This window comes from Conger conger, chromosome 5, assembly GCF_963514075.1.
Source record: "Conger conger chromosome 5, fConCon1.1, whole genome shotgun sequence".
NCBI lineage: Eukaryota > Metazoa > Chordata > Actinopteri > Anguilliformes > Congridae > Conger > Conger conger.
In genome coordinates, this window is record NC_083764.1 from 28,166,236 (window position 1) to 28,193,978 (window position 27,743).

General features: G+C 40.8%; 2 protein-coding genes across 3 annotated transcripts in view; one reads left to right on the forward strand and one right to left on the reverse strand.

Moving 5' to 3' along the window:
• Nucleotides 1–35: 35 nt before the first annotated feature.
• On the reverse strand, nucleotides 36–25,439 carry LOC133128128 (cyclin-K-like). Its single transcript, XM_061241433.1, has 14 exons — nucleotides 25,036–25,439; nucleotides 22,161–22,255; nucleotides 13,374–13,567; nucleotides 11,592–11,876; nucleotides 11,107–11,188; nucleotides 9,283–9,414; nucleotides 8,503–8,608; nucleotides 8,361–8,418; nucleotides 7,178–7,347; nucleotides 6,404–6,600; nucleotides 3,318–3,351; nucleotides 3,133–3,204; nucleotides 678–1,272; nucleotides 36–590 (listed from the first exon to the last, which is right to left on the reverse strand). Exons 4-14 carry the CDS (start codon nucleotides 11,786–11,788, stop codon nucleotides 563–565), a joined length of 1,671 nt encoding a protein of 556 aa, XP_061097417.1. The 5' UTR covers nucleotides 11,789–11,876; nucleotides 13,374–13,567; nucleotides 22,161–22,255; nucleotides 25,036–25,439; the 3' UTR covers nucleotides 36–562.
• Nucleotides 24,734–27,743, forward strand: part of LOC133128126 (B-cell lymphoma/leukemia 11B-like) — a 58,447-nt gene continuing 55,437 nt past the window's right edge. For both annotated transcript variants that reach the window (XM_061241431.1, XM_061241432.1), the window contains exon 1: nucleotides 24,734–25,452. In XM_061241431.1, coding sequence (XP_061097415.1) covers nucleotides 25,389–25,452 — 64 coding nt within the window. In that variant the 5' untranslated portion in view covers nucleotides 24,734–25,388. The remainder of the gene's footprint in view (nucleotides 25,453–27,743) is intronic.

Here is a 27,743-nt window from a genome sequence, read left to right on the forward strand (position 1 = left end):
ACGGACATTCTGCCAACTGACTACAAAACACAAAGAACAGAAAAAGTGGTTTTATGTACTATGTACTATGCTTACAGACATTAAAAGCAGTTTGCAAAAAATGACATGAACAGCTCAAGAATGTTGCCTAATTACCTGTTAAAGGAAAAACTAGCTAAGGCACAGAGGAGCGAGCAATACAAAACATTTTACATTCCCACTTCAAGGGTTTCATATTTACAAATATCGCCTTTTCTATTTACAGTTACATCTGAAATACTACAACATCGATTAATGTATGCAGCTCGGTTGCCGCTCGTCACTAGCAATACAGATGACTATTTCAGTGTGCTCTGCAACAGAAAATAAATGTAGTTTAAAACGATGAAAAAATAAAAATACACTGTACAGAACTATCTTTTAAAGGGCCTCTTGAGGCATCAGAAGAACTACATTCATTGTTGTAGTTAGGATCAAAATGGCATCTCCTTTACAAAGGAAACGCACTCCAGCCTCACTCCTGTCTGGTTTTTCGGATGTCAATTCTGCGGGAGGTGGGGCCACTTCACTCGACAGTAAGACTTTAGAAGAGTGTTGATGGGAGCTGTACCCTGCAAGTAAACGGGAGGAGGTTGGTAGTGACGGTGGTGTCATGTGCCTGTCCCTCTCTGGAAGGCGGTGGGTCTGGTTGAGCTCACCTCATCCAGCCCCCTCGGTTCAGGCTGCTCACAGGGGGCATGCCGGGTGGGGGCAGGGGGACCTGAGTCTGCCCTACAGGAGGCCCAGGCGGGGGCGGGTAGCTGGGCTGTGGGAGGGCCATGCCGGGGGCCATGCGAGGCGGGGGCGGGGGGAAGCTGTGGTTGTACCCCGGGGGCGGGTAGGCAGGCGATGGAGGCGGGAGGTTGGGCGGGGGGTAGGTGGAAGGGGGAGGCCCAGGGGGAGGGGCGCTCGGCGGGTAGACGTGCGGGTGGTACTGCATGGGGGGCAGCGAGCTGTAGGACGGGGGCATGGAGCTGTAGGTGGAGCCGTCGGTCTTCATCATGGACTGCAGGCTCTGGAAGCCCTCACCCGACATGTAGGAGCTGGAGGTGGACATGCCGCCCAGGTGGACGTAGCTGGAGGGGGGTGGGGGCGGAGGGCGGTGCGGGAGGGGTGGGGGTTGCTGGTGAACGGGGGCCGCGTGGGGAGGGGGCGGGGCCGGTCCTTTTGAGGCCTCCGTGGATTCGCTGGACGCGGCAGGCACTGGCTCCGCCTCCGCAGGCAGGGTAGGCGTGGCGGGGGGCGGCTTGCGGTCTGTGGGGGCAGGAAGAGCAGAACAAAAACGTGATTCACGTGCGCAATGCAGGTACCCACAGACAGGCATATGGACAGTAGAACTGGGGGGCATATCAGAAAGCAGGATTAGGAGTTAGCTGGATAAGTTCACCGAGTAAAGCCCGGAAAAACTGGAACACGTATCCAACTAACTCAGTAATCATGCTCTTTGATATACCCCCCTGGGACAAACATGCAACTGTTTTGGATTCAAATACTTCACTGTGCTCGTTTGATCTTGCTTGGTCAAACAAAGGGAGCAGAAGGTAGGTTATCAACTTTTTGTATTTCATAGGTTCAAAACACCATACAAGCTCAGTAAAGCACTATATTTAAAACAATTGTGTATTTCACCCAGGTCTGACAGACAGGCAGTAGTTGTGAAACAACTCTGGTTGCCACAGTTTGTATTTGGTGGCTTTAAAGAGTTCATAAGATTATTGGAATGGTCCTAGAGGTCAGCTGAAGTGGTCAAGGGGCGGGCGTGTGCCTAATTCCTTCCTGTGAAAAATCTTAACTCGCTTTTGCTTTTGGGGACTTATTTCCAAAAGGAAATTTAGGTTATGGTTTGTTTAAACCATGGGCTAAAATAAAATGAGGGAATTTTTGTTTCAATTATTTGCCACAATTTGAGAGTTTCGAATGGCCTTTGTGGCAGATTACAATTGTTACAAGTGTAAATAATATCTCTTAGCTTTTGTTTTATTGTATCGTCAGGTCCATGTCCAGGTCCATGTCATTGCTGCCCAACCCTGTTCCTGGAGATCTAGCATTATGTAGCTTTCAATTTCAACCCAAATTTTGTACAGTTAATTCTAATAATTAGCAGTTCAACAAGATCTGCAGCTGCTGAAGGTGTGCTTTGTTTGGATTGGAGTGAAACTACTGGATGGTAGATCTTGAGGAACAGGGTTGGGCGGCTCTCTCACGCTCTTCTCTGAAGGGCTGCTGCTGCTACTTTGCACGAGCTGACCACCAACTGATCTATGCATTTTATTTATGATACAAAAGAATACAAAAATGTTCTTGCTCAGTGATTCCTAGTCACATTTCACTATCACAGTTTTATTATTTGAGGTCAGGTTGTTTTGTGTGTGACAAATGTGACATAAATATTGGTACAAATGCACATATCTGTAAACACAAAATTTGTATATTACCTGATAATTATTTTATAGTTCACAATATTTTTTTTTGATAATAGGAGTGTAACAGGTATGTAAAGATTTATGAAGTGAGGATATTTGTATAAACAAAACCCACTTCAATACCAAGGCTAATTCTTTCTCCGGTTTCTGGGTGGGTCTAAATGTGCTAAAAATGGCCAAATTGGATATTCCATGGGTCACATCTCAGTTTCTGTACACTATGGGAAAGTGCTCTCAGATGGCCCATTTACAAATAAGATGACACAAAAAATATGTTTGCTTTTGGAGACATGACTGCCCAAAATTGGTCCCTGGTGAAAAGAAGAGAAAAAAAAAGTTTCATTTTGGAGATATTTGGCCAGAAAATGTAAGTAGTAAATATGAATTATACATATATAATTATCTCTAGATACAAATTGACATAGATTGAGGACTTTTCTTACAAATGTATGGACCTCTAAAAATCACATTTTGTGCCACGGTGTGATTTTTCATTGCGACCATTTTAATGGCTCTACTGGGAAAACAAAACAAGTATGAAGCTCAAGAATTCTATATCTCATAATTGTCTACCAACATACAGAAAAAGAAAATTCAAGAGGTGCTGTGGTTTCAACCTCCTGGAATTGGCATGGAATGGCCCAAAACCAAAACTGAAAGAAAACGTCTTTGTCCAGGAAGGGAAACTCACCAGACGGAGGCTGAGCAGTAGGGAGGGGTGGCATGGGCGACTCCTGTCGGGGGATTTTGGAGCCTACTTGCTCTGGAAGAGAAAGAAAGAAGTGGTTTCCATTTTCCTTCTGTAAACCATGAACCTAAATCAGACACTATCCTGGAAAACAACAGGCCGAGAACAAACACAAATGTGTTTTGTACCTGGCGCCTTCGGGTCTTCTTTAGGAGATGCGACCTGCATACAAACAAATATAAAGTCACAAAATGGCGACCCCCTTAAAGGGGGAAAATGAACATCAACAAGCAGGTGCAGAACATCAGGGCTCTACTCAAACATTTTTTCAAGTTGAAAAATGTAGAAGCACACAAATGCCTCGAAAAGCATAGATTAAGGCTGCAGGATATATCCAGGGAAAAAAACATCACTGATATCCCAGGTGTTAAAGGTACAATAGTTTTTTTTTGTGTCCCCAAGCAGTATGATTGATCTGGGTGCCGTGTGTTTTGGGGCCAGTTTGATCTATTACGGGAGTATTGGTACCCTTGTATTCTTCCAGAGGTGTCAGATGTTCCCCCTGTTGCTTATTTCATACTTTATTTAGGCATATGGGGATGGGATATGAGATGGGGGGGGGGGGGACAAATTGGGAGGACAGTCATGGTGCAGGGGCCTAAACGCTGGCCAACTATCCCTGTCCGCCTCCCAAGGCCCTAGTGTGATATGTGGTGTGGGTGGAGTGTGTCTCTGACTGACTGGCGCAACAAGGCAGGGTCCGGCAAACAGGACGAAGCTGCCCCGAACCTATCCCCCCTCCTCACCGTCCCCCCAAAACCCTAGTGACATGTGAACGGGAAGGGAGGACACCGGCCATGCGCAATAGCAACGTATGGCCACCCCACACTAGAAACACAGCAACAATTGCTCGGAACAGGATTTCGCAGAAAGGACTATAGAATATTAAAGATATGGGTCCAGCTAACAAATGTATACCCCCTTTCATTTTGAAACAATTTATAGTTTTTGAGTTATGAGCTATGCAAATGAGTTGGGTGGCAACTGACAGTCTATGGCAATGCATGCCCATACCACACCTGACAGACAGCAACAACAGGTGGCAAACAGTTTTTATTTAAATTTGTGCACAATTTTATATTCTCTGCAAATACATCACAATCATATCCAACTGTATTAATTTAAAAATTAATTAAAAATTACAAAATTACAGTTCATAAATAATTTTATTCACCGAACTTTTATTTTGATAAATGCGAACCGGAAGTCTCCAATTGTGGCCAGCAACATTTGCCAACTTCACGCAGCTAGCAACTATCGGTTCCAATAATAAGGTACAATAGTTGATTTCGGAGGAATTGCAACAACAGACAACCTCAAACCACTTCATAGAATGCTTCCCACAGACTATGAATATAATGCATAATATAAATCGTGATTATACAGTTCAGTGTTGTCGTGCACTGTTTTGGAAAGCTGACAATGACAAACGCAACAGAGCCTGTCGTCTTTTCGTAGTGTTCTAGTAAGAAAATGTTCGCCAAACAGGTGACTTTTTGAGATCTTGACTTCGGTGTGCAACACAACACCATTTATAGTTTTCACTTTAGCTAACCAACTATATTGTGAGCAAGTAAGTTATTTGGCTGCGTAACTAGCTGGCTATATAACTAAGATATGATAGTCTACAACAAACGATGCAACTGCAACTAACAGTTTGAGAGAAATAAAGGTTTATGGATGATTTAACACGTAAAGAGACAAAAGAAACGTCCAAATTGCACTCCAGACCAGCGATCACTGAAACTCTGTATACTTTTGCTTATCTAGTTATAAAACAATACCAGTTCACTATAACAAACAAATTAGCGATAACTAGTTAGCTTCCTGAATGTACAAATATCCACCTGAAGCACAACGCTTGTGCAATCGCTGCTATGTTCGTATTGCCTATATTATATCGTAAGTGGATATTTGTAAATTCTTCACCCTAACTATAGCTAATTTGCTTGTTGCTACCAATAACAAACTGGTATTGTTTTATAACCAGATATGCAGTCTTTGTTTAATAAGCAATTGTACACAGAGGTTCAGTGATTGGAGTGCAATTTGGGCATCTACACGAACAATCAGAATAAGCCCCACACCATTGGGGGCGGCCTGTAACGTAGTGGTTAAGGTAAGGTAAGGTAAGGTTTAGGTAAATGACTGGGACACGCAAGGTCTGTGGTTCTAATCCCGGTGTAGCCACAATAAGATCCGCACAGCCTTTGGGCCCTTGAGCAAGGCCCTTAACCCTGCATTGCTCCAGGGGAGGATTGTCTCCTGCTTAGTCTAATCAATTGTACGTCGCTCTGGATAAGTGCGTCTGCCAAATGCCAATAATGTAATGTAATGTAACCATTGGCTGAGGCAGCTAGAACCATTTTCAACCAATGAGCTTTAATTGCTATACAGCTGTACAATGTTTTGATACATTTGACAGCCAGACAAATGTCCACTTTGAAACACGAATTTAAGGACTATAAACACAGGCAGAGTCTGTGAGCCTTTTTCAATGACAGGAAGGGATTTACAATGGTCTTGTAACAATGTTTTAACACAAAAATCTTATTGTACCTTTAAGACAGACAATCAAGACAGACAGGCAAGGTCGTGATCATGTGATTTGTTTTTTCAATCCCATGGAAGCTGTAAGGCCTTGCTGCAAATGGGCTGTCTTATCAGCAGAGGTCAGTGATGTTTTGGTTTTTTTGGAAGCATTTCACATGGCTTCTTACATTTGGTTGTTACGACCGCATCTGGTATGATTGAAGGCCCACGTCTTTCTTGTTTTTGAGCTTTTCACATCATCCTGGAGCTTTTGATTTGTGTACTGAATCAAGTAAAACAATTGCAATTTTGGTAGAATTCTTTGGGTCTAACTGCTATTTTTCCAAGCTGTTTGTAAAATGATTTCCCACACAACATGATGTACATTTTTGCATAATTGCTGGATGACATTGCTAAACGTTATCACAGAGAGCTGACCACAGGAGGCAGAAGGGGGAATTGGGCTCGGGGGGTAGGGTTAGTTACTTTTCAACAAACATAAGTCACTGCTCTTTGCAAACATTTTGTGGCCATTTTAGATACCAAATCCAGGAAACGAAAGCTGATGTGTGGGCCTTGAAAGAAAAAGCATAAATTGCAGAAGCTCCTAAAATGGGAGCAACTCTAGAGCCCTGAACATGGAGACCCATGGCTTCCATGAGTGAAAATCCATAAAACTCACGTGCGGGCGTTTGAGCTGCCTGGGGGAGCTGGCCTGGGGGGAGGTCTTTCTCGGTGGAGGAGGGGCTGGGGGGTTCGGAGGCAGTTGGGGTGGCAGCAAGGCTGTGGGCAGCGCCTTCTCCTTGTCCTGCAGTGAGGGCTGCTGGGGGATAGGCTGCTTGCCCTGAGAGTACAGGTCCAGGATCTGGTGGCAGATGTCTGCAAAGCAATACAATCAATTCATTTATTTGGGTTCTTCCGATAAGAACGTACTGCATGTTCAAACCAAGCTGGCTGTGTCTTCCAGGCTTATTTCCTGATCTTGCTGAGAGATGCAGCTCACTTGCACTACTGCAGTTGGCTCCAGTATACAGTATACAGTTTCAGCCACCTCTTTCAATGCAAGTCAATGGTAACCATAAGGTGAAAATATGTCAGTATTTTTTTTGTCTGCAGTTTTTTTCCCCCCACAAGAAAAGTGAGGTGTAGTCACAATTCGTGTTTTTTCGTCATGTAATCTCTCCCCATGTGCCAATTTTCTTTAAGTTATTGTGTTATTAGGACAATACAGTAATACCTAAATCAGGGATGTTTGCGTCGCTGCCAAGTCTCGCACGAAAATGCACAACATGGCAGTGCCCGAAAGCTTCACTTCCGTGGTTGAAACGGCTGTTCACAAGCCCATGGATGGTCAGTGGGTGATATCACAGACACTTGGTCAATACTTTTCTACAGTGCCACCAAACGCAACCTAACCTGTGTCTGTGGGTTTATACGCCTGAGTTTCCATGCGCACCTTCTAGTAGCTCCACTGGGACATCCTGGACGAACTGCTCCCACCAGCGGCGGGAGGACTGCTTGGACGTCCACTCCTGTATATCAAACTTGCAGAGGCGACCTGCCAGGTACATGACTGCCACCGCGATGATCTCCGGCTCCCACTGCAGGGACAGCATAGTGCACAGGCTAGGAGAGACACACAAACAAGCACACACACACAGGTTAGTGCATCATTACACAGGTGAGAACGAGGCAGGTGACATCACAGATACAGGCGAGTCAGACATTAAATCAGACCTGGGTCAAACACATACATTGTTTTGCATTCAAATACTTTTCTGTGCTTGGTTAATCTTACTTGATGCAATTGAGCTAACCAAGAGGACCAGAAGGCAGGGTTTACACTTTTCAAAGGAGAGGTTCCAATACACCAGGCAAGCTCAGTGAAGCATAGAAAAGTATTTGAGTCGAAATCAATTACATATTTAACCCAGGTCTGTATTACATATACATGTGGAAATGTTTCCATTCGGTTAATTCAGCATAATAATAAATAGTGGCCAAATCAGTCAGCCTAAAACAGGAAATGTTTCAGTATTAACCATGTTTTGTGTAACATGGGAGTAATGGCTCATGAGCTCCTGATGGTTTTAGAACACATAGAAAACTATTTCAAATCACATTTTATTATGGCTTCAGGTAAAATAAGTTATCTTCTGAATTATTACTTACTAAAAATTACAAAAAATCTACATAATTTCAATAGGGTCACAGCAACCTCACTACTTGGACCCCTAATGAAATTCAAAGCAAAAACAAGAGGGTTCCAAATTTGTGGTGCTTGTTCGCCCAATTATAAAAATGAACTGTGATTATTTCATTAACGTGAAGTGCATACAATTGATTGTTGCATGACAGCCATCTTACAGCGGAACACTCAACATTTGAGAGAAAATAATTATTGAGCTTAACTGAAGACAAGGTGGCAAGTTTTGGAATTTTACAATGAACCCTCTGACTATATCTGAGATTATTCTTGAAAACAAAGTCAGAAAATGAGTGTCTGTGTATATAGCACAGTGTCTGTGTCACTGCACTTGTTCAGAGGGAAGACCAAAATTGCGAAACATTCACATATGCACCCGAAAAGAAAAAAAAAAAAAAAAACACACGCAAGCAGACAAAAATGCAATCGATACCTGTCGTTCACGAAGGTCCAAGCCATCTGAACCAGCTTCTGCACTTTATTTTTGTCACCTGAAACACAATGGCAGCTTGCTTACATTTGGCTTTTCTTATTGCACATCGATTCCATGAACATCATAAGCCTTGAGGCCTTACCTTTCAACTGTTTGGCATAGCGCAGCAGGAACTGGTAAGGATGCTCGACTTGGAGGTCAAATTTAATTGTCTGCAATAGTATCCTCTCCAACACCATGACTTCCTCCTGTACAGAAGTAAAGTCATAATAATGTCCACTGTTACTAGCCAACAACCTCCAAAAGAGTTTAAGGTCATCTCTGTAAGAAGCTAAAGGGCAGAAGTCAAGCAAAACTTAAGATGAATCAGATGACATGCAAAAAGAGAAACGGGTGGCTGGGTGTACAGTAATATATGTGCACTAATTTTTGGATTGAGTTAACTGCCATAATAAAGCTAGAGGCAGCAATCAGAAACTCATCTGTATGCCTGGTCTGTGTTCAGACCAGTGATCTAAAACCCAATCCCAATCAGGGTGAGGGTGAGACATTCAGATGTGCTGTTTTTTTTACAATGATAGGCAATTAAGTGTTTAATTTAAGACACAATGGGCCAATATTGGCAAGAATATTTTCGTATTCTTATTGTAATTATTTTTATTTCTTTTTTTGGACGAAAGGCTCCTACCAGTATGCCATGTTGGATTCAATAAAAGCTTCTAATTACTAAGATTAACAAGAAAAGGGACATCTGACGTAGTTGGTAGCTAATTGAGTAGACTGTGGTCATTGGACTGCCAAAACATAATAAAATGGCATAAATTTGATAAACTTGCTCTTTTTCCTCCTCAACAGTCCAGTCAACATTTGAAGTGAGAAATTAGTAATGCAGTGATCCAATCCCTGGGTCAGTGGCAAGCACCTTTGGGTCATCTCCAAACTGGGCGAACTGGACATCATTCAGCAGGCTGCGGGCTGTCTTAATGATGTCCTTACACTTCTTTGGGGTCTCCTCTACCTTTCCCGCCAGGAACAGGCAGCACGCCCCCGTCACCTGCAGATGCACCACGCCAGGCAACAACCCACCCAATTAGCCAAACCATCAATGCAAAGTACATCTGCGTAATGGCCCCCAAAGATACTACTGCATGCAAAGGTTTCACCCAATTTCCCGAGCAGTTCAGCTGCCATAACAGAAAACATGTTTTGAAATGACTTGCCTTCAAAAAGCGGTTACCCGAATCAATTTTTTTTCTCATTCCCATTTGCTGGCGATAGGACAGAACTGCTTTACAGGGGTGAACCAGCACACATTGTTAATTCCCTGAAGAAAATCTAGTATCGTTAGCATACTGCTATTGTGTGTTGTATAAGCAGAGCAGAGAATGATGCAATACCAAAAAGGTTATTGCACGCAGTACATGGTTGTCCTCTGTATAAACCTTAATTAGTTTGTGATATGTTACCTCCTCTGCAACAAGCCGTCAATGCTAAGATAGAATTAAAGGTACATTTTTCATATGCAATGTTACTATAATGTGATCACTAAAGGTGCTGCATTGTATGCTTACAGCTTGTTACTGTTTGTCCCAAGTAAAAAAAATCTAGTTTGTTAACAAAAATAGCTGGCTTTTTGAACTTGCATGGCTGATGATTTGCCTGTGTGAGGGCATGCTATATTGTAGGATGCTTCATGGTAGAGGTTTTTAGGTTTGCTGACTTTGTTTTTCCCTCAACTTTGTTGTGTACATCTCAACCATCCGATTTTAATTCAGTTACTTCCTCTTAATTATGATTTTTAAGTGGCAAACGGAAGCAACTTTTCTAGGGAGGAGTGTTGCATTGATGGTTTGGGTTTATGTGAAGCATGTGCTCTCCTTGTTGTGTGCTTAGTCTTATTGTAATATTAGTCTTTAAAAAAGAAAAGCATATTTAAATACAGTATACAATTGTGTGTTTATACCAGGGGTCGGCAACCCTGGTCCTGGAGAGCCGCAGGGTGTGCTGGCTTTCGTCTCCACCTTGAAATAAGCAACCAATTCAGACCCAAGAAACCAGGTGAGGTGAGTTAACTGTGTAATTAACGGCTTTCACTGATCAATTAATGCCAAGTAACAAGGAAAGCCAGCACACCCTGCGGCTCTCCAGGACCAGGGTTGCCGACCCCTGGTTTATACCAACATAAAGCCATAGAGTTAGGCCATTCGGAACACAGTATTGTCATAGGATTAGCTCCAAGAAGGGGGGCATAGCACGCGTGTAAAACTCATTTCAGCCTACCCACTTTTTCCACAGGCTTGCCCAAAAATGTATTTCTGCCTATGCCACTGTAGTTTGCACAACATCAGTAAATAAAACAAAAATCGCTCCTAAGGTTTTTTTTTTTTTGGGGGGGGTGATGTTTTACCCTGCGTGGCAAAAATTCTTCAAACTGTTATTTGCTCATTTCATCCTACTCCTGTTACAATTGTCATAACGAAATCATGAACGACATGCATTTATTCTGCCATTATAGTGAGTTGGCATATTATGGCAAAAATAATTAGTGATCGCAAGTGATCTTTGGCAATATAAGCTGCATCTTGTCATGTCAATAAAGCATTTTGAATCTGAATTGGTGTAACAGATTTTTAAATGTTACAGCATTCCATGTGTTGGCACGAGCACTGGTATACTGCGCTCAGCTACAGTTTTTCTTTTAGTTGCTATTGTTAGACAGAAAACCCAAATCAAACTCAATGCTTACATATCTCGGGAACTGCTTAAAGGAATGGAACATATAGAAACGATGGAAGTAGATGATTCCTGTTGCCAGGGTGTCATAGTGCCTGGACACAGTGTTAAGGAGTAACAGTGAAGCATGCCCATTGTGGAGGCCAGTGACACGAGCGTGTGCACAAATTGTCTGCTGCAGAAGATAATATCACCCTCCAGAGCCTATAAGTGTAGTCTGTTTTCGTCTCATAAAACGTTGTGCATTTACAAATATTCTTCACCGTTCAATTTTACACTCTTTCATATGTAATAAGCATAGCTTTCACTCTTACACAAATATCAGCTGGATATTTCCTGTCGCAATTCAGGATAAGTATGATGTCTGGGATTTGAGCCCACTCTGTTGTATATTCTGTACACTATCAAAAGCCGATTTTAGAATACACACCATATCTGTGCATGACTATGCGATTTCTACTTGCTGGAAGGGGTAAATTGGGATGGGGGAAAGGATACAGTCCCAGTCGTGTGCCCACGTCGAATATGAACCTGGCCCCTTCCCGCCTGTACCGTGCCTCTGTGGCAGGGTCCAGACCTTCCGACTGGGAGGGCGTGTGTGCCAAATCCTTCTTGTCCCAGTACCAGCAGGGCTTGATGTGGTCCAGGGCTGTGCTGAGACTGTGGAGAGTCGAGTTCTCCTTGTTCTCCTTCATCTAGTGAAGGCTGAAAGCTCTAGGGTGGTATTAGGGGGAAGGTGATGGACCGGCCACTAGATGCTCAGAACTACACGTCCCAGAAGCCCTAAAAGAGATAGCGAGGATGAGTTGCAAAGATCAGTCGTTATAGATCATGAACATATCTGCACAACATGTTCTCTTGAACAATCAGTGACATTATCAATCTAGCTGACAAGGCTCAAGGGTAACTTTTTTTTTTTCTTGTAAATTTTTGCCAAGTACCACATGTGCAAACTAATTTACACATTCATGCATCCCAATTAGTAGATGTGCTCGTAAATTATTTTTCCAGTTAACACAAATCAATTTTCATGAGCAAATGCTCCTAAAATTAGAGCACTCACTGAGAGCTTTGGCTGTGTTGCTAAATCTCAGTGAAAGTATTCATATAGTACAGTACTTTTCATATGCACATTTTGGGTCAGAGAAATTCCATGTTAGCCATTATGGAGTGCAAAATGCAGTGTTAGTGCCTTATGCATTTACGTAAAAAAAAAAAATCAGAACATCTATTCAACAACCGCAACAAGATAAATTCATTCAGCACAGTCAAAGTTCCAAAGGCAATAATCATCGTTCCACATGTCACATGAAGCTGTTGGAAATTCAATCTCAATTGAACACACTTTTGTCACAGATTTTTATGAGATTTGGCATGCTGACTTGAAATCCTGCCGTGGTTTTCTTTTCTCCTGGGTAATTCATGTTACTAATTAGTGTTTTGCCCAATTTTTCACAAGTTGCTCAAGCTATATATCCCACGTATACACTTGTCAATTTACAGAGTGGGATCTCTTGTACCATTATATTTAGAAGGGGAAGCACTCTCTTTGTTTACAATGATTTGTTTAAAGCAGGGGTGCATTAATCTGGATGGTCGAATTTATGGTTTTTGTTCCTTCGTTTTTAGTTTTCTGACAGCTCTATAAACTACGTTGGTTCACTCTGGTGCTTGAACACAATGATATCTTTACATACACTTGCAGCCTCCAGCTGTAGCTGGTGTTACAAACGCCAGCTCAATATATGGTTAATCGCACAATGCTGTCGTTTCAAAGGTGACCAAATATTGCATTTACAAAAATATGACGGGGAAATGATGCATATAATATTAAATTATGCTATTTATTTTTATTTATTTTACAAGTCTGTGTTATGAGCTTACGTTAAACCTAACCAGACATTTTTAGGAATTCAGAAACCCGTATGGACAGATATTTTCGGTCCCACAAAGAAGATGTCCGGAGAAAAGAAGACGTCTGGCTAGCCTACGGTTGGAAAACGAATACAATGATAATTTAATTAGCTTGCTATAACTTGAAGTTAACACAACCGGGGACTAACAGGCGAGAACATTTACTAGTTAGCTAGAGGCTATCCGAACCTACAAATTAAACTTAGCTCTAGCTAGCAAGCCAACAAGCTAGATATCCGATTCAAACCCAATGCCTGGAAATACAGTAAGATACGCATTATTACTACGTCCCCATTATTACTGCGACCCGATATGCTGATAAACTTGCATTTTCTAGCAAGATGAATACAAATATGAAATGCATACCTGTTTCAAGAATGCAGTGAAATCACCCTTAATTCCACAAAAAATGTATTTCCACAATCCTTAGCTTTAAATCAAAACGACTCCAGACCATGCCGAAGGCGCCACCATCTTTGTATTACGTCATTACGTAAATAGGAGGAGCGATTGTTCGCCAAGACGTCGCCACAGTTGACTCCAACATCTGGGTTGTTAAACTGTTAAAACAGAGAAAATACAGAAAAAAAAAATACTTATACACTGTATCGCTGATTAGAAATCTGTCATAGTCCTAGCCACAGTTATGTGGTCCGAGCTCTTTCCGTACAATACGTGGGCAAAAAAAAAACTGCTGAGTAGGCTCCCATGTCTCGAAATCCCATTTATTTTCCACCAGAGGGAGCCATTTAGTCGTCGATATGGTTATTTATTTATTTGTTTGTTTGTTTACTTATTTCTCTTTCTTTTTGGTGGTTGACAGTGGTGATTCAGATGTGCCAACCCTCTGAATTAATGGTATTCATTAGAAAATATTTTCATGTTGCCATGGCTCAGATTTGATGTTCAGTGGGGAGTGAAAAGCCTAAATTGCCCGTAGGTGTGAGTGTGTAAGTAAATTGTGTGTGTGCCCTGCGATGGACTGCCGACCGGTTCAAATCCTAATGTCACTGTTTATGTTCAATGGATAATGGTTTTGAATTTGTCATAGTTGTAGTCTTGACAAATCAGAATTTCTTCAGCCTTGGTGAGCTTGTCTCCTGCTTAAATGTTTGACAAGAGGCCTACCGTCTCAATGGCGTGCTCACATTTATATTTTGGAAGGTGGGGGCCAGGGACTGTATCTTGGGACCACTTTCTAAATGAGGTAATTTCACAAGGATGTCAAGTACACATGGGAATCTTGATGACTCTGGCCCTGTTTTCAATATGTATTTAAACCATCCAAGGTGGTCCCAAATGCTGTAGGAAGATGGACAGCCCTGCGTGCCTTAAACTTTAATAAGCAATGACACGCAAGGCGCCATAAAGTTCACTGAAGCATGACTGTGTCCTCAAACATTGCAGGAATTCACCTGGGCCCTCAGCCTGTGACATAATATTCATATTTTATGGCAATTGTGTAGTGAATTCTACTGCTCTACTGTAGACCCCTTTGGAAACTGAATTCAGTGTTGTAGTCATCAAACTGTCAATTCCCATTTACAGCAGTGTAATCACACAGGTCCCCAAAGGTTACAGTACATGCTTGGCTCATTTAAAGTATGGAGATTAGAGCATGGTCATTGAGTTGAGTGGATATGTACATCTCATAAAATGAGCTGATGTGTGATGTGATGTCCAATGTGTATGCATCTCTGTGTGTGTGTGTGTGTGTGTGTGTGTGTGTGTGTGTGTCTGTGCGCGCATGCAGGCGTGCGTGTGTGTGTGTGTGTGTGTGTGTGTGTTTGTATCTGTGTATGTGTCTGTGTGCCTGCCTGTGTGTGTGTGTCCCCATCTGAAGGGTGACTAAACTGTGGACGGAAAAAGAAGAACTTCTCTGTTCAGCTATTTCCTGTGCTGAGTGGTGGGCCTTCCTGTTTGGACCACTGTGCTTCTACCCCAGAGTTAAGGACCACACAGCATGCTCTAACATCTAATTATTTTTACTTTAAACCTTTTTGCTAATTTCATTAGAACCCCTACTTAAAAATCTACATTTTAACCACTTTAGTCTCACCGGCCCAGGGCATTCATTCATTTTGGCATTCATTCCTTTTTCACGGTGCAATTTTCCATCACTGTGTTAACAGGATATATCATTCAAAGCGTTAAAACTCATGGGTCTATCTGTACAACCTATTTCAAAATGCCATTGCTTTAGTGACAGCAGTTCCTTATTATGTAACATGTGGGTGCTAAAACAAGCTTGGGGGCCCTCGCCTTCTCTGCATTTTGGAAATCCACATATGACATAAAGTAATGTCAGTGCCCTTTTCAAGGAAAGGTAAACATCGATAGAATGTCCATTGTTTACTTACAGTTTCTCTTGAGGAATTATTGTTGTCAGTTTCACCGTTGCATACTTCTACAAAAGTACCTGTACATAGGAATGCTATTATCTACATTTTGTATAGGCTCTCTGGACCATGATGAGCCCATGTATGAGCTTCTAGGGCTGGACAGGGACTGGACAGGGTTAGTAGGATTGCCGTATATATATAGGGCTGGAGCAATGCGGCTTGGAGAAGGTGCGCCGTTCTATGGATCATCCTGCCATGGGATGATATGTAGATGGTGTATCCTAAGTCGTTAGTTAGCATGAGTAATTGGAATATATAGGGTACAATTGGCAACCAAATTAGGAGAAAATGTGTGAAAAAATCAGAAACAAATAATAAAAAAGAGTCCACAATAGAGGATGTGAACCATTCTCAAAATATTTTATTATTATTCAATATGCCTATAAATAAGGAGCTAGACATGTGAAATAGTGGAATGTGTTTGACCTGTTGATGGGGGGTTGGGCATTTGACAAAAACTTCAATCAATGGACCTCAATGAATATATTAGTAGACAAGATGTTATTATTGTGATTATTGTGTTTTTTTATGATTTTCTCGACTTGTTGCTGTCCTGAGGGAGTTTGACACAGAGAGGTAGGGGGTGGCTTTCATGATAAAAAGTTGTACAATTTAGTAAGCAAAATGCAGTATATTACAGCTCGTAAGACTATAATATCATTTAGTTTCCATGTATCCTTTTGGAGTCTCCAAATGTCCTTTTTGTAAAACTGCCCAGACAATAATACAGAATGTAAATTTGAAAGGGGATTGTTCCAGTGTTGTGATTTGGCTCCATTTTTTTCTAAGCACCAGCCACAGCCACAATAATCTGTATCCACTCAAATACAGAACATATTTTCAGTGAGAAATATCTTCACTGTGTTTGAGCTTCTGTAACTTTCTTTTAGTAGTTTAATTTTGATATTTCAAGAATAGTAACCATTTTATTTTGGGTATGTCATTTTCAAGCTTGTGTCCAAATAAGGGTTTAAATGGTCTATTATGTTTAGAATAAAACATTTATGTCTTAAAGTGCCTGGGATTATATTTTTATCCAAATTATGACAAGTATATATTATTTTGATACATTTGCATATTTATATTTAAAGGTTATTTCAGGCTTTGGAGGTTTATGGACACAGTTCAGGATATTAGACTTTAGAAAATGATCACCGTTCTGTCGTCTAAACCCACCAGACAAAAAACAATGTCCTGCATCATTTAATTTACTGGAATTAAAATGTGAAATGATGCATTCATTATTGATTCATTCAATGCACGCCTTAAATTCCTGAATGCATTATTGCAATGGGCAACACTGTGAGGATGGGCGCTCTGCTGTGGCTCAGTAAATGTCCAGTGCTGTTAGAATTATATGTGTCATGCGTGAACGCCAGAGAATGTTTACAGGAGAGGTCTGGGATGCTCTAGCATAAAAGTAATCCAGCACATGAATAATTCAAAGTGCATTTATTAATATCCAATGACCCCTGGATGAAGTGAAAAACCCTATCGTGAAACTACTTACAAATATCGCCGGATGTCTCCTTCGCTAGCATACTACTTTGTTTTTATCATGAATGTTTGATTTATGGTATAAAGTCCCCTACATATGTTGGGTAGCATAATTATGTTGAATTGTAAATACACTTAAAATTCATTCTGGGTCTTAGGGTTGTTGTGTTCATTAAAGCAGGGTTAATTTTCCACTTTCGGTGCTAAACTCTTCAAATAGAGCTTTAATGTGTGGGCACTGTCTTACAGTTTTTTACAATCGTTTTCACACTTGTCTCAATACCATGTCCTCTTTTTCAAAACTCGTCACACAGTGTGCTTTTGAAACACGCACCTGAGCACATCAGTTAACCTTTGGTGCAAAATGCACTTCAACCACCAAAACTCTTAATATTTCACCCAAAAGTGACTCATGCTGCCATAACTATAGCATATGCTTTCTCCCATAAGACTACTTTGTCACTCAATGTTCAATGAACTACAAAATACAAATGACTTGGAGCATTGCTAAATACATATATTATGTGTTTCTCTTTCCTCTATTTTTGCATCCACAAATATTTCAAGCCAAGCAGCTAAAGAAACTTTTGATCTGTTGGTTTGCCTCTCACAATAGATGTCATGACTGAGTGTGGTAAATTTACAGTAAACTGTAAATTAATTCTTAATTAAAAGTCATCCATCCTGTCCTATGGCATTTGGCCATAGATTTTCATCAACATCACTCCGAATGTTATCTCTTGCTATACACCAAGGAAAACATATTTTTGCGTGCCTTATCCAGCCCTGGATGTGTTCCACTGTTATGTCCATACACCCAGCAGCCATTGCATCTAGAAGTGACATGTGTTCATGTGGGTGGTGGTCCTAAACCTTCACATATACCATCATAAACTTCATATTGGTACCTGTGTTACTTGACATCCTCAGAGTTCCTGTCAAAGGGGACAGTGTACAACTGTTTCATCCTGATCTGATGTTTCTGTAGCACTCTTGAAATGGCTGTAGTGCTTACACTGTCAATGTTTGGAAATATGTTCTTGTCTGCGATTATGTTGTTGCGTATTTCTCTTAGCCTGATGCTGTTGTTGACAATGACCATCCCAACTATTGTATCCTCCTGTTGAGACGTAAACATTATTCCCCTTCCCCCTGTGTGACTGTGTGAGGTAACCGCTGGGTCCTGTAGTGAGTCAAAGACAAATGTGCTCTGATACATCTGCTTTTTCTGGAGACTTCTCAAATCACAGTACTGCTGTAATATACACATCAATTGAACTCCTTCAGTCAGAATGTTGTAAATACTGTATCGTACCTGTTGGTTTGCCTGAAAATCCTCACTATTGAAGCCACTGTGGATCTAGGCAAGTTTGGTTGAACCCTCAACCTGCTTCCCTCAGGGACAGACCATGATTTACCACATGATCAATGACTGTGGCTCTGATTTCATCAGACACAACTGTTCTTGCTCTTCCAGGACGTCTTCTTCCTCTACCTCTGGCTGCATCCATTTTCCCCACCAAGGCTAAAGAATGCAAATGCCAATCCAAAGGTGGCCCCTTTTGTATATGTGGTAACGGGGCACAAACAACAAACACCTGGGTAGGTTGTTCACTGAAATGACAGCCAGGTGTTTCAGCAGTACATATACAGCAGTAATAGTGGAAAAATCTCTTCAGTGACAACTGCATCTATATTTACCCTATATACATGCACATTTCAATGCAAGTATGATCACTTTTGTATAGATGGTAACAAGGCTGCAAACAAAAAAAATTGAATAAACTGAATAAACTTTCTGCTCAGATCAGAATGATCTGTCTTTCGTATTTCAAGCATATAGTTTCATTTATCTGCCAAAATGCAACATATTTCCTTCCACAATGATCCGAATTTTATTGGGTTTTGAACTGAAAGTTAACTGTTTTGAACAGAGTATCTAAATGTCTGCAAAATTTGCTGTATTTGTACAAACTTTTGCTGGTAGTGAACACTGACTGAGAGAGGTATTCATGAATTTTGGAAGAAGCGGTGATTGAATGCCTTTAGTATGAAAGCAATGCAAAAATATCCACAGTTTAGTTCACATAGTCTAATGATATTGAAAAAGTGGACATGGTATGGAGACAAGTGTGAAAACGATTGTAAAAAACTGTAATAACCTTGGGATTAGTCTTAGGACTCCAGCAGTGGTCTGTAATGTGTAATATGCAGTGTACAGTACAGTTTTATCTGCATTCATGCAGTGAAATGTGAAGGCATGACATCACTGCAAACAGTTATTATTCATTCAGGAAATCCAGGCCTGAATTTCAGGCCTTTGGCTATGTCACTGTACTGCAATGAAATGCTTTAGCCGGATGCACCATCCAGGATATTTTTTAATAGGGACAGGACACTGCATTCTTCTCAATTACCCCTTGCTCGTAGTATACTTTAATTGTGCAAATAAAAAATCACTACTTAATGCAGGATGCTGTATAATGGTCACTGAAATAGAAATACTATTGTATAGTGTTAAAAAACTAGAACCTCTAGATTATGTTTAATGTAAGAAAAAGTGTGCATCCTAACAAATGTAAAATCCAGCAGGGAAAAATATAGGATATGCATATTGCGTAATGCAAATAAATTAATTGACTCTTTTATTAATTCCATGCATACATACCTTATACCTCCAGTTAGCAATAAGCACCTCATCTCACTGCTGGTTTATGTGCCTCATATGCACTTATTGGTCTTTATACTGTTTAAATAACTAATATCTACAACAATATTATACATACAGTATTCCTTCATACTAATCTGATCAAATTCATATTGAAGCATAGGTACTTTTTTTACATATACTGTAGTGTTCTTGTATGCCATGTACTTTGGAGAGTGGCCTGTGTTAGATTTGAGTGTATTTCCCCCAAGTTTAATGCACACAGAACAGTCCGCTCTGTACATTTGGAAATAGGTCCCAGGTCAGGAACAGGGCATACTCTTTGCATACGCAATGCTGAAGTTTTACTACATTTTTCATGTTTGTACGTGGCATGCCGAGGCAGTCACTACTCTGTTGCATGAGAAGGGCTTGGCCCAAAGGCAGCAGTTTGGAATGGAATGGAAGTGGACATGTATTATTGAGGAGCCACTGGGAGAGGATGGGTGGGGGAAGTGAGGGGTTGTGGTTGAGGGGACCGGTGGAGGCAGGGGGCGTTGCTTAGCGTGACCAGGCCTTTTCAGTTACAAGACTCCCTGTATATGGTTCAGTTAGTCACCCTCCTGAATACAATCAGTTCAAACTTTTGAAACAGCCGGTAGCTGGTTGACCAGTTCAGACCAGCTTCCAGCTCAACATGGTTTGGCTGGTTGAACAGTTCAGAACAGCTCCCAGACTGACATGGTTTGACCAGCTCAAGTTATGTATCACCTACTAGCTCAGACAAGCTATCAGCACTAGCTGGTTGACCAGTTAATGACCAGCTTTATGACCAGCTTGACCAGCTCAATTTTCAAGCTGGCATAACTGGATTTTACAGCAAGGTAATTAGGGTCAGCTGGTATTCACAACTGCACCTAGCTGACTATACTTGCCAGAGGTAGTGGGGGGTCTATTAGGGTCAGGGTTTGTCATGTTAGTGAGTGTTAATAGATGCAAATATTTGGAGCCACGGACACCATTTAAAGTGAATGTAATGAATTGCAACAGTACAGTACAGGATTTGCTAGCTTCATTCCATGGAAATAGTTTAAATTCAACATGTGACAGGTTTTTCAAAAGCAAATAGATAACTGGTAGTCTGAACTGGCCCACAAAGGGCATGAGTAGCACTGTTCAGGCATTCATTTTTTCTGGAAGCATTGTTTAAATTTTTAATCATATTTTAGCCAACTGGAAACATTATTTTGCAACAGTGAAAACACAAGGGAATGGGAATCAAGCTGGGGGGTTTTCTGTGATTATCTGATAGCTAGGAGAGGGCATGGAAGGAGGTCATGGAGACGAGATGCTCTGTTTGTTTAGCACAGGCTCCAAATGTTCAACAAACATTGCGGGAAGACAATACGAGAAAATCAGTAAATGTGTGTGTGTGTGTGTGTGTGTGTGTGTGTGTGTGTGTGTGTGTGTGTTGTGTGTTTGTGTGTGAATGCATGTGCAAAACAATATGACATCTTTCAAGAAATAATTAATTAATAATTAATAATTAATTAATGTCTCCATAGCATTGTCCAAAGGAATCAGAGTCATGGTCTCAAAATGGCCCAATAGTCTAATGAATAGTGTAATAAATAGTAATAAAATTGTCACTGAGTGTATATGCCACTTGTTTTTCTTCCAAATGCCCAGAATTGTCCAACTGAATGATGTGAGAGGTTTATGGTTAAGTGTGTTTCAACTGTTTCTCATTTTGTACCTCAAATGCCTCCTCTGTGTATGAATGTATGAAGTGTATGAAGTGTTATCCATGATTATTTTACAACTGGGTGTGAGTTTGGCCCACTAATGTTATTTGTCTCTGCTGCTGGCTCTTCACCATGAACTGTGGAGGTGGATGAAAGTTGCTGGGCAATAATTTACGTGTGACGACTGCCGGCCAGCAGGCGGTGTTGTTGCATAATAAAGATTAAACTCCATGCGCATGTTTCTGAGGAACAAAACAGTGCACATACAGTCCTACAAAAATTACTTAAAATATTGTTGTTGTTGTTGTTGTTTTTTCAGAACCCTCAGAGCATAAATATAAATGATTATTGTTATCCTCAAATTATGTTATCATACATTCTCCTATTTAGGCAATGACATAAAGCAAGCAAATATCATGCACATCTATGCTTGGGTTTGCTGACTCCACACAAGAAAAGCTGAAGTCAGCAGCGTAATTTTGGACAGTGGGCACTCTGGCAGTAATATGTTATGATTCTCATGACTGCATCAATAATGTCTGAACAGATAAACATTCCATTGCACCAGCCTGTCCATCCTTACACAGAACAAGTAAAGAAGTTCTACGGATTATTTTCACAACACTTTCACTGAGTTCAACATATCCCACGATTTACCGTTTGATATATTTTCATTGTTTTTTCGGTTAAAAGCCTGCCTTGATTCGTAATGAGACATACATTTAAATTCTGGTCTTAGGCCCTATATGTTCTGATATATCAAAGTAGCGTTTAGGGCACTCACTGCGTGAGTCGGTTATTCTGTTGTATGTGTGGCGATATTGTTTGGCCCACAGAAGAATGTATTTTGTTCTGTACTCACGTAGGTTAGCCTACTGTCTGAGGTTGGCGGAAGCCCGGTTTATCCGCTGTGTGTTTCCCTTTGTGTGAGGGAGAGGCGCGTCTTTCATGCATGGTCTGCATGGGAAATAAACAGAGAAGCAGTCAAATCAACCATTTCATGCAAAACAAACTACCACACCGGGGTCCTCCAGTTCTCGGGGAGTGTGTCACATATGCACGAGCACCTGGGAAAACTGCAGCCTTTGATCTCCTGGCGAGACAGACAAGAACACCAGTCCATGCTGGGTGTAATTCTGGATAGGTCTATTTCTGAATCGGCACGGGAGGTCGCTGAATACAGCCAAATTAATTCAAATACAGTGTGTCATACAACCGCCCATCAGCGTACGGCACACGCAACATAATGTGTGGCTGAAACTCAACGAAAGTGAGTTCAATCGTCTTATGGCCTGAGGAGATGCGTCGACCTAAGACAATGGCCTCTGCGGAGCGCTGGCAGGCTAATTTGGCATTAGCAGAGGATAGTAGCCTCATGACATGATCATGCACCGCATTGGGAAGATTCCATGCGTTTCCCAACGAGCTGGGTCACCTGAGTGTTTTTAAGAGTAAAGAGATGGAGAGCTAGCCTTGAGGAGAGAAGAAACAGGAAAGCTGAGAAGAAGAGCAGACAGAGAGAGAGGTGATCAGGCTTTAACTAAAAAAAGGCACACTTTTTGCACACTTTATTGTGTGACTTACCAATGGAGCTTATTAGCACTGCAAGGACACTCCTCTCCCCAAACATCCACCATCCCAAATATCAGACCCAACATCAGCTCCACGCTCTCAGAAATAAAGTGAGAGTGGATATACATTTTTGTCCTTCAAGGATCACATTTTCCAAATGTACCCTACAAATACATTTCCCAAGCAAAAAGGGGACATATTAATGAGTTATATATTGCTGGCTAGGGGTACAGTTTTATGTACTGCCAAAGCAACAAGTATTTATAACCTACCTTTTTAGGCGCTTTCCGTACCTGAGTGTGCATATACCCGCACATCTCAGCCAAGCACCACATTTAACTCACAACTCACCCCAGCCCATGATTATTTGACTTAAAAACAAATCATATACCTGTAGCATTAAACTGACAATGGTCTAATTTTCTTACTTGTCCTAAAATGACTGACATGTCATGCTTAGCTGGCACATATATGGCCTAACACTGCAATTCCTAATAGTGGTGCATTATACAAATTAATATTAAAATAAACAGAATATGCACAATATGAAACTCCTCCCCCATGTTGCCACCTTACACGCAGTTTTGCTTCAATGGATCATCAAATTTGCACATTGCTCTAGTTTATTCGTATTTTTATTTTATCCAATGGTGCAAGCACAGGGATCATTCATTTTCTTAATATGGTAACTCTCACCTATTGAAATACTTATTTATACTTGGCGAGCATTGCTGGGCTGAATGGCCTGTTCTCGCCATTATCTTATGTTATGTTATGTTATGTTATGTTATGTTATGTTAGGTTATTTAAACATCAAATCATGACCAACTGAATTGGTAGTTTCTGACCCCATTCTTAATAGCAGTCTTTTACTGGCTATGTAGGCCCAAGTGTCTGACAGAAGTTTTGGCAAAAGGAAAAAAATGTCAGTTTCAACATTTTTCATATTATTGCCCCACTAACTCACAATTGCATGCGCTGGTCGTGTTTTGGTTAGATGTTTGAAATAACTGCCAATGTTATGAAAACATTGCATGTTGTTTTTTCCGAGTTGATCAAAGGGGAATAGAAATTAGTGACCATGGTAAACACGACTCCATGTGCAAGGTGAATATCGGCAGCAGCCGATGATCAAAGGATAACACCGGCTATGATTTCCATTGTAGGCCTATTATCGACCGTAGGCCAGTTACACTAAAATTGACAACCAAAAACGTCACCACTATGTAAATAGGCGGCTTATCATTATAGAGCCATGCAAAATATCACAGACTTCTCCGCACTGCATTAAACATGTAACTTGCCTCGTTTTACGTTAAAATATCAGTATTACAATTGCTTATGATTACGCCGGTGTAAATCGTCTGAACTATTTCTTCTTCTTTTTTTCTTTTTTCTTTTTACATGCGCCAATCATTTTTCATGCATTGCGTCCTGAAATCTCTTTACATGGTGACCTTGAAATTAGGGATATGTGGCGTGTTAACAGAACGTAGCCTATCCTGTTTTTGAACTCTACACCAAGCGCAATCTTTGGCACCGGCAGGGGCGCGCAGTGTCCTTGTGCGCTCGCTGTCTTTCTATCTGCGCAGATGTGGTGATCCGTTGTGAAGCGCCACCACTAGTCGCCCCCAGTGCTCTTACAGGCTCCCCGTCTCCAATATTTCTTTCACACTGTAGACTTAACGTCACGTCCGCACTTGAACTTGAATTTTATCCCATTGTACAGCGGCAACCCTAGTCACACGCACACATACGGAGAGCTCCTGGAGACGCAGGACTCCGCCATTTTCAGATGTAAATAAAGGAAAAGAGCCATCGGGTCCTGTTCCAAAAGAGGGACAGTCCCTGTCCCCACTCTCGTTAGTGCCAAACAAGAGGGGTACGCGCCAAGGGTTGGTATTCCACGCGCCAGTGCCAAAATAAATTGAGGCACTCGTTACTTGGCAAACGCGAACGTCGACGAGGACAGGGTTTTCACGTTATTATCAGACAATTAATGTCTTTTTCTTTTTTGGAAGAAATTCTGAGAGTCAAAACCAGAGACACGAACTGAACAGAGTGGCATTGGCTGAGTTGTCAACGCACCGCTAAGGGCATCTCATTTTAATCGCTGAGAGGAAGCACAGATACCCAACTGTGGTCTTTTTACCGCTGTCACTCACCGTAGTGAAACACTGGGGGTGTTTCCGTGCGTGTTGTTCCTGGAAAGTCACTCTTTATCAAATGGTCGTACTTCTTGGAGGTGAGGCCGGGCTAGCCAAGGTCCGGTCAGGAAGAGGACAGTACTGGACATAGATGTTTGGGACGGGACACTGCACGGGACACTGTCGCTGTAGAAAGGAACCTTATCAAACCTGATTTCTCTGACTGGCCACCCAAGAAGCGCTGCACTTCCAGTTTCGAGGAGGTTCCCAGAAAAGTTTGGGAAGGGGCAAAAACGAAAAAGAAAACGGGGAACCAAACCGATTCGTCCAACTGCAGGTCTCCGCGCGATGCGAGTGTAAATGCTGGGGCAATGTCCCGTCGCAAGCAGGGAAATCCACAGCACTTGACACTGTCACCCACAGAGAGGATACAGCGTAAGTGTTTCTCTTAAAGCATGCATGTCCGAAGTATTGCATTGTATATGGGTTCATTGCGTCACTTTACAAGAGTAAGTTATTTCAAACTTTAAAGGTAGCCCATGTCCGCGGCAGTAAGACATCCGTATTTTACTGTCGCACAGTGTTTATGTTTATAGGCAACATTGCTCTGTAAGAATAAGATACTGGTTCTGTGATATGCATACTTGAAAAAGATGGAAAGAAAAAAAACATTAAATTTAATAACAGCGTACCATTGAATGTTTTTCGTATTCTCATATGCTTTCTTTTTCTTATGTTTTTGGAATTCATTATTAGTTACAAGGAAATTATAATAGTTTATAAATATATTTAATAGTTAACACGAATAGAGAAATTGTGTCAGCACAAAGTTTAACCAGTGTTTATATATGATAATCCATAACAATAAGATAATAAGAAAAAAAACGTAAATATTTTAGTTATCAATATGTGGAAGATAGGCCTTACATGGTGAGTATGACATTTTAAAATTTAAGACAGTGTTAAGACATGATGCCATGGAACATAATAAGCACTTTAAATGTCAACTACTGGCCAAGATGAACTTTAGAAATGAAGTGTTATTTTTATGTTGATTCCTGCAGATGCAGGCTACTAAAACACGTGTAGGCCTACTTCTAATTGCAGTGCGCACGTTGTGCATGAAATGCAAGCTATTCACACCAAATTTGTTTACCGAATATACTGTACGCAGGAACGAACTTTATTCATTAGGAATATACACAATAGCCTACTACATATAGCTTAAACAACACTGGACGTGTCCCAGCTGGATTCCTTAGTAGAGTATGAAGGATGTGTGAAAATATAAGTTCTAAACATACAATGGCAAAAAAAAATAACTCAATTAAACGAACAAATAACAAGTAATACAAATCCCCCAAAACCAAACGAATGCAAAGCAAAATAAAATTACTCCAACTACTACAACGAAAGCAAATACGTTGTGCTGCCTGTTTTTGTATGGAACATTCCTGCATTTCAAGTTGTATATTTTTTTACATGAAAAATCTGAATCGCAATTCACAATAACAGAGAACCACTATAAAACCAAATACATGGACAACAGAAATGAAACAGACTGTGTTTTGGTCTATATTTTGGTGCTGTTTTGGTCTAATATTGCTGTTCTCATAGACTATTTATCGGTTTCATTCATATAAAACAGTTTTTGTTCAACTGAAAATATACTCTTAAAACAGAAAAGCAAACTGCTTTCTCGCAGTGATGGCATTTGCAACATCATAGACTATATATATATATATATATATATATATATATATATATATATATATATATATATATATATATACTGTCTATATTTGAGCAATGTATTCCAGACTAATCACAAAACATTCGGTTATAGAACCGGCTTATTTAAAGCATAGCCTTTTAGTCGTGCATTCCTTTTCTATAAATAATTATGAATTCATATGTATTGTGGTGAAATGCATGGAAACGTGACTTATTAAATTGTATACATTTTATAGTAGACGTATTATAGAAGCACAATCACTCTTAATTACGTTTATTATACCTAGGCTAAACACGAAACCGTCTTTTCTATGGGGTATAGGCCTGTAGCTGGCCTTAACACATCGGCTACTCTTGAAGACATATTTAAGTCTTTTTTGCAACCTTTTCATAAGTGGATAGGCCTACATTTGGTGGAATTTCCATATTGTGCATTTGGAAAAACAGTTATGTTATCCAGTTCCTGCGTGCAGTTCATTTATCGTGCTGGAATGTCATTTGCAGTTCAGAGCCTTCCACCCTGCAGAGGTATCAAGACACGGGGCATAAGATTAATAGCAGGGTTATGAAAAGGCCTATTGCATAAAATACCAACAGCCTTCGCAGGGATGCACCCATTTTAACTGAACGCTTCCATCCGTGATTAGCCAAATTTTACTTATTTTAACCTGATTTCGAGTTACTTCACCCATAGGCTACGTTTATGGTGATATAGCCTACCTGTGGCATTTAGGCTACAGTTGGGCTTTTATCAGTTGGCTGAAAAACACAGTTTGATGCATAATTGGAATCAGTATTAGCTAAAATGAAAACAAATGGGCCTACTCAATTTTTAATGCACATTCAAATCAAATGAATCAATTCTCTGTTTCCCACAGTTTTCACTGGGCTTTCTCTCAGTTCTAAGATTAAACGTTATTTTATAGAGGCTCTAATCCAGGTAATTCATAGCAGAAGTGTGTGATGTAATCCTTCGCAAATCTGTTTCGTGT

Bases quoted from the DNA above. Each gene is read 5' to 3' on its own strand.
- LOC133128128 (XM_061241433.1), bottom strand. From the start codon at position 11,788: ATGAAGGAGAACAAGGAGAACTCGACTCTCCACAGTCTCAGCACAGCC. The intron at 6,601-7,177 runs GTGCGCATGGAA...ATTGCTTTGCAG, and splicing joins CCCAGTGGAGCTACTAGAAG to ACATCTGCCACCAGATCCTG. The intron at 591-677 runs GTGAGCTCAACC...GTTTACTTGCAG, and splicing joins AACCGAGGGGGCTGGATGAG to GGTACAGCTCCCATCAACAC.